Raw genomic sequence first — 6637 nt, 5'->3', positions numbered from 1 at the left:
TGTGCTGTGTACAGCAGATGGCCTGGCTTGCTGAAACATACAGTATTTATACAAATTTTTATACGTGAGTTTACTGTACTAATGAAGCTACTGTGATCTATAGACCCATTTTTAGAAGCTTTTTAAATAACTGAGTTTTGACTTGACAGCGTGTGAAGGCTCCTAAGATGTGACTATGATATCTGATGTGAGTAGACATTTTGGAGTTGCATACCACATAGTGCATGTGCAGTGAACAGGCCTAATATTCTTATTTGTTATTTCTATTGTGCTAACATCTATGGATACCGAACAAGGATCACAGCACCATTGCGCTAGGCACTGTACAAAGAAATAACACAAAGGCAGGCCCTGCCCCAGACTACTCAATCCTGGCATTAGACATTACGCAACAGATGAATAAATGGATACGTTGGGCTGGGGTGACCAGGTAGCAGCAGGGAATCACAGTCCTCTCAATAGTCACAGGGTACCACCAGTCTCACCAGCATCAGATGGCAGTGATTTTCAGAGATGGTGGCAAAGATAGGTTTTAAGAAGGGAATTAGATGATATGGCATTTAACCACCAACAGCTTCCTGGAGCCTTATCTTCACTAGTGTTACGAATTACACCTGATAGGACACGCACACATGTGCTACGAATTACACCTGGTAGGACACGCACACATGTGCTACGAATTACACCTGGTAGGACACGCACACAAGTGCTACGAATTACACCTGATAGGACACGCACACATGTGCAACGAATTACACCTGATAGGACACGCACACATGTGCTACGAATTACACCTGGTAGGACACGCACACAAGTGCTACGAATTACACCTGATAGGACACGCACACGTGCTACGAATTACACCTGGTAGGACACGCACACATGTGCTACGAATTACACCTGGTAGGACACGCACACATGTGCTACGAATTACACCTGATAGGACACGCACACATGTGCTACGAATTACACCTGATAGGACACGCACAGTTCGAATCTAGGCTGAGGCACAGAAATAAAGTCCACAACTGCAGAGTTCCCAAAAGACACTAAGTTTATTACGCTCGAGCGTGGTGCCCCCCTGCTAGCCAGGAGGGGACCCTGAATACAGATTATACAAAGGTTATATACTTTTTAGCAAAGCATGTTGCCCTCGTGCATCGGAAACCTTAGCCAATAAACAAACCCTTGTCTTATCTACCACCTATCCCTGCTTGGTGCATTCCTCGTGCTATACCAGTATGTTAATTACACAGCATGGTCCTAAAGCCATGCATCAGTAACTTTTATTATCAGGATGGGAGGCCTCACATCAAGGCCAAGAGACAGGGAGTCAGAGGCTGACAAAAACCAGATACTGCAAATCAAGGCAGGCTGGAGACAAGGAGGAGGATTTTCACACGGATTTGGTATCTAAGGATTACTCCTCCTGGTGTATGATGTGCTGGCATTTAGACAATGGTGGGCCCCAAACCAAAATGGAGTCACATGTGCTAACTTTTCCTTAACAGTCCTCCCTTTCTTTTTGTACGTCAGTAAGCTATATCGGGGCTGAGTAACCGCGCTGCAGGGTTAGCAACTGCCGACAGCACATATTGCAGGCATACAAAAAATAACACAAAAACAATAACAGTCAAAAAAAAGTAAATACAAAATACGCCGTCCCCAAGTCCCCACATCCGGGAGCCATGCGGTGAGCCAGTCCCAGACCTCCTGGAATCCGGCGCTCGTAGTGTCGAGGTTGATGCGGTGGAATAGGGCTGCCTGTTGCTTGAGGATGTGGATGTCAGTTTCCACCCTATGGTGCTGATTTACAAATACACAACAGCTTGAGTTGACCAGAGCACAAACCCCCCCCTGATTTGCAAGGAGATAATCCAGGGCTAGGCGGTTTTGCAATGTAGTTTGGGATAGCTGGGTGACTTCAATTTGAAGGGCAGATAGAGCATCTGCAGTAGCATTTGCCATTAGTTCCAAAGCAGCTGAAATATTAACTATAGCTTTTTCCAGCTCGCTTACTTTCAACCATGGCAGAAACCAACGCACAAAGGAGTGAAAGCCTTTGGACTGTTGAGGAAGGGGGTTTAAAGGAATACTTCGTCGGTCCCTCCATACTAGATTGCGGATCTCTCCCCGGGTCAGGTTCTGGTGTACTGTCACGGCGGGTACTATAGCCCCTAAGGTACATGTACCACACCATCCTGCTGGGAGAACCTTATAGGCTGTGTGATTGCATAACCAATACCAGCCAGACCCCTCGGGGACTGGCCACGGGGCTCTGGAGTAGGTAGAGGGGCCTCCTGCACCAGAGCTGATTTGGGTGGTGTCCTTGCACCCCACAAAATTCCCTACAAAAACTGTATTTTCTATGCCCTTACGTCGTGACACACATAAAGCATAATTACCCTGAGCCACCATATTAATAGACCATATTTGGATTGTAACATTCCAGTTAAATGTAGTGTTTGCCCATAGCTTAGCTTGGAGTGTTCGATTAAGGGGGATAGGTACCCCTACCAACAGGACCCCCTGACCTAAATATGTGGGGGTATGAATACCAATCCAACACTGCATTTGATTTACACCCTGTTTGATAGCACGGGTTAAATTCAAGAAGCTATTGCCCTCCCATCCTTGTACTGGACTTGGGAATAGGGAGAGGACCCCCAGGCAAACCATACCAATGTCGACATCCTCCCCTGTACCATACAAAAAACACTACCCCCAATGTAAGTCCAATAAACAGGAACACAAAAAGTCCTGGTGGGCTGTGAAGGTCCCAGTAGCTGGAAAGCTCAGTCCATGGGTTGGTTGTAGTGTTCATTTGTGAAGTGGCTCGTCCAATGGCTTGTCAGGGTCAGGTGGGGGTCCCAGTGCCAACTTAACGTAGCTATGATGGATTCAGGAACCTTTACCTGCAAAGGAGTGGTGGCAGATGGTGGGAGTAATGTTTGTGGCTGTAAGGCTTTTTTGGTATTTATACTTGCCTACAAGCACAGGTTCCAGCCTCTGGAATAAACCCACCCCACCACTTCACTTCACATTCCCAAAAATACATTCCACAACTTCCTCCCTGCCAACGTACAATGCTCCGTTTTTGCCATTAAGGCCAATTTTCAGTGTCTCTTGCAGTCAGGAATCCTTGGATTTTGGTGGTTTTAGCAGAGCAGGTGTTTTTTCTTTTTTCTTGGAACAGTCATGGTTTTGCATTATACAGGGGAGAGGTTACTAGCACGTCACCCTGTAGTGCTTTGGTTTCTTTAGCAAATACTGAATGCAGGTTAGCTTTGTCAGTGGACAAGGGAGAGGTTACTAGCACTTCACCTTGTGTTTTTTGTTTTTTTTTTTTTTTGCTGTTTAAAAGGAGGAAAGAAAAAAAAACCCAGAAGGAGGGACAGGCTGATCAGTAGTCGAAGTGAAGTCATCTCGAGGTGGAGGGGTCTTTTTGCAGTAAGAAGCATGAGTCCAGGAAGTCAGTCTTTGGCACTTCACAGCGGTGTTGTTAGTTAGCAGGACTTAATAAGGGCCTTTCCAGCATGGGGCCAGAGTAGTCTTTTGTTGATGGACCGTTATTTAGACCCAGTCACCTGGTTTTAACAAATGGCAGGTTTGCTCAGGATTCTTGAAGCAGGACTTCTTTTACCTGTAAATACAGAGACCTAACACATTTCATTAATGTCTGGCAGTGTGTTGCAGATCTCACAGCTGCTTGGGCACATTCAAGCCCCCCTCTTTCTTGGCTATTAGCCAAATCCTAGCTGTGAGTAGTGTCCTTGGGCAGGCTAGTGTCTTATCTTTGGACCGAGCCTGCCAGCTGCAGCGTTGAATTAGCTCGTCCTCCGTTTTATTTCTTTTCCCCTTCTTGGCTTTTATTAACCTGCAAAGGAAACTTTCACTTTTTACTTATACACCTTTGTTTAAAAAGGAACACATGTACATTGCCCATTATACAGCACTTTAGTTCTTATTGTTTAATGTATGCCACATACACCCTTCTAGGAAAATGACTTTTTTACAGAGCTTTGGAGCAACAAGCCAGGACAAGCACACCCACTTTTGAGGAGTCCACTTGGTACAACCTCTGGTGTCCAATAGCTTTTCTCCCTCTCCAGCCCTCTGGCTAGAAATGTGAGGTAGCCAGAAGGATCTCATGTATAATATGGGGAGTGGGTTAACCTTTCATGTCCTTGCTTCCAAAGACTGTTGGTGTACAAATTTTAACAACAATTTTTTTTAATTAAAAGATCTGGCCAATGAATTTTTTTTTTTTTTAACTTAAGCAAATGTATTAAACTTTAGTATATCACATTTTTTTGATATTATCCAAACACTTTGTATTCCAAGTTGAATAAAACAAGTATCTGCATTTTGATTTAACCCTTTTATTTAGTTTTAAACTAAACTGTCCTATGAAAAATTAAACACAGCAATTCTGGCCACAAGACAGGACATAGAACACAGAACAGAATTCCTATTGTGCCAGTAAATTCATGAGATGTTGAATTGCTTTTCAGCTGGCATTAGTTTTTTTCTGATTTTCTGAAAGACAAAAATAAAACACAGATCTACCCCTTTTGGGCAGTCAGTCATTGCTTAAAATATTTTCTTTTTATACAAATACCCTTGTTAATTGCAGGCAAAACAGAGGAATTACCCATATTTTCTTGTATTTGTTTTATAGGCAGCCCAGGTTTCAGTGGCCTCTACCTTATTAGTTAGGTAATTTACATTAAAACAAATGCTTTCCGGCTTGCTTTTGGATCCACAGGTTAAAGATTTTTACTTTAAAAAGGGCACAATAAACTTTACCAGACTTTTGATTGCCTTTTACTTTTAACTCCTGCTGTCAAACACACAGCGACCTGAAAAGGAAGACATCGCCTATTGTAGCCCCTTGGAGCCTAATAAGATATTAATTAAGTAGCACTGTATAATTGCATTTCTTTGGAAAAGGGCCCATTTTTTTTCAAAATGGCTGCAAAGAAACCAAGAATTTTGTTCTTTCCAGTATTTCACAAAGTTCAACTGCTTAATTCTTTCCAGCAACTAAAGAGTTAACTTTTTTACTTTTCTTTCTTAAATCACTTGCTTATTTCCCAAAACGACACCCAATTAACTCAGATTTTACCATTTCAAGTATTATTCCGGGATTTACGTTTTCCATTCCTGTAATTCTTTACTCCTCTTTTTTCACTATGACCTTCAAGTTTTCAACCTGTTTTCCAATCTCTCTATCTGTTGCCTGCCCGCTTGGGCCCGATCCTGTTTTTTTTTTTTTCTCTGAACTGTTTTTTCCGTGAGCAGCAGCTTTGTTTCACTACCAAATTAACAAGGAGGGTGGGCTTCTTAACCAGCCCCCAGCCCTCCTGGTCTCTTTTCTTAAATATTTTTACTTACAAGGGCTACCCGAGTCCTCCCCCCATGAGGCTTGTCACCTGGACAGAAAGCACGGCTAATTGGCAAGCAAGGAGGTGACGGGCATAAGTCAGAAAGCCGAGGGTAAGCCGGAGGAGGGGCAGAAGCAGGCACAGCACAGAGCTGGTCTGAAGACCCCTGAGATGAATAAGAAAAGGAGGAGGAAAGAGGACGTCCTTTCGGATGTGCATAAGCCCAGTTGTTCCATACATACCAATAATCCATCTGGGCTGGAGCTTTGTTTTCCAGCCTCTTCCTAAGCGCTGTTAATTTTCCCCAGCAAAGGAATCATCCGGTGGCCAGTCAAAAGGTGTTTGAGTTGTTAGTGCTGGCCACTCAACCTTACATAAAATAACAGCTTTTTTCCTACCTAACCCATGGGTGCCAGAAATATTTCCCCAATTCTCGAGAATTTTAGCCAAAGGGGTCCCCTTACTTACACTCTGCCCAGAACCCATAATGGGCTACCAAAAGAACACAAAATGTGCCACCTTATCGCCTAAGCGACGGCTCGCACCCCCCCTCCTCGGAGTTCTCAAAGGTGAACTCACCCTGTGCCGGCTGGAGCTGTCCGAGAGGAGGAGTGTAGTCTCGCTTGTTGGGGCGAGCCTAGAGTCCCTTCGTGGTCGCCAAAACTGTTACGAATTACACCTGATAGGACACGCACACATGTGCTACGAATTACACCTGGTAGGACACGCACACATGTGCTACGAATTACACCTGGTAGGACACGCACACAAGTGCTACGAATTACACCTGATAGGACACGCACACATGTGCAACGAATTACACCTGATAGGACACGCACACATGTGCTACGAATTACACCTGGTAGGACACGCACACAAGTGCTACGAATTACACCTGATAGGACACGCACACGTGCTACGAATTACACCTGGTAGGACACGCACACATGTGCTACGAATTACACCTGGTAGGACACGCACACATGTGCTACGAATTACACCTGATAGGACACGCACACATGTGCTACGAATTACACCTGATAGGACACGCACAGTTCGAATCTAGGCTGAGGCACAGAAATAAAGTCCACAACTGCAGAGTTCCCAAAAGACACTAAGTTTATTACGCTCGAGCGTGGTGCCCCCCTGCTAGCCAGGAGGGGACCCTGAATACAGATTATACAAAGGTTATATACTTTTTAGCAAAGCATGTTGCCCTCGTGCATCGGAAACCTTAGCCAATAAACAAA

The 6637-nt window shown here is 44.4% G+C and overlaps 1 protein-coding gene across 4 annotated transcripts; it reads right to left on the bottom strand.

Annotated features, from left to right (window-relative positions):
• Positions 1-1553: 1553 nt before the first annotated feature.
• On the bottom strand, positions 1554-6027 carry LOC119566956 (endogenous retroviral envelope protein HEMO-like). 4 transcript variants are annotated; one of them, XM_043520832.1, is made up of 2 exons: positions 5967-6027; positions 1554-3643 (listed from the first exon to the last, which is right to left on the bottom strand). In XM_043520832.1, the coding sequence occupies exon 2, from the start codon at positions 2677-2679 to the stop codon at positions 1573-1575; it is 1107 nt and encodes a 368-aa protein (XP_043376767.1). In that variant the 5' UTR covers positions 2680-3643; positions 5967-6027; the 3' UTR covers positions 1554-1572. The 4 variants fall into 4 exon arrangements, with proteins under 4 accessions (XP_043376767.1, XP_043376764.1, XP_043376765.1 ...); XM_043520829.1 differs by having other exon boundaries at positions 1554-3877; positions 5967-6022; XM_043520830.1 differs by lacking the exon at positions 5967-6027 and adding an exon at positions 5630-5951 and having other exon boundaries at positions 1554-3877.
• Between the last annotated feature and the right edge of the window lie 610 nt (positions 6028-6637).

This window comes from Chelonia mydas, chromosome 8, assembly GCF_015237465.2.
Source record: "Chelonia mydas isolate rCheMyd1 chromosome 8, rCheMyd1.pri.v2, whole genome shotgun sequence".
Lineage (NCBI taxonomy): Eukaryota > Metazoa > Chordata > Testudines > Cheloniidae > Chelonia > Chelonia mydas.
This window is presented reverse-complemented; position numbering and strand designations above follow the sequence as displayed.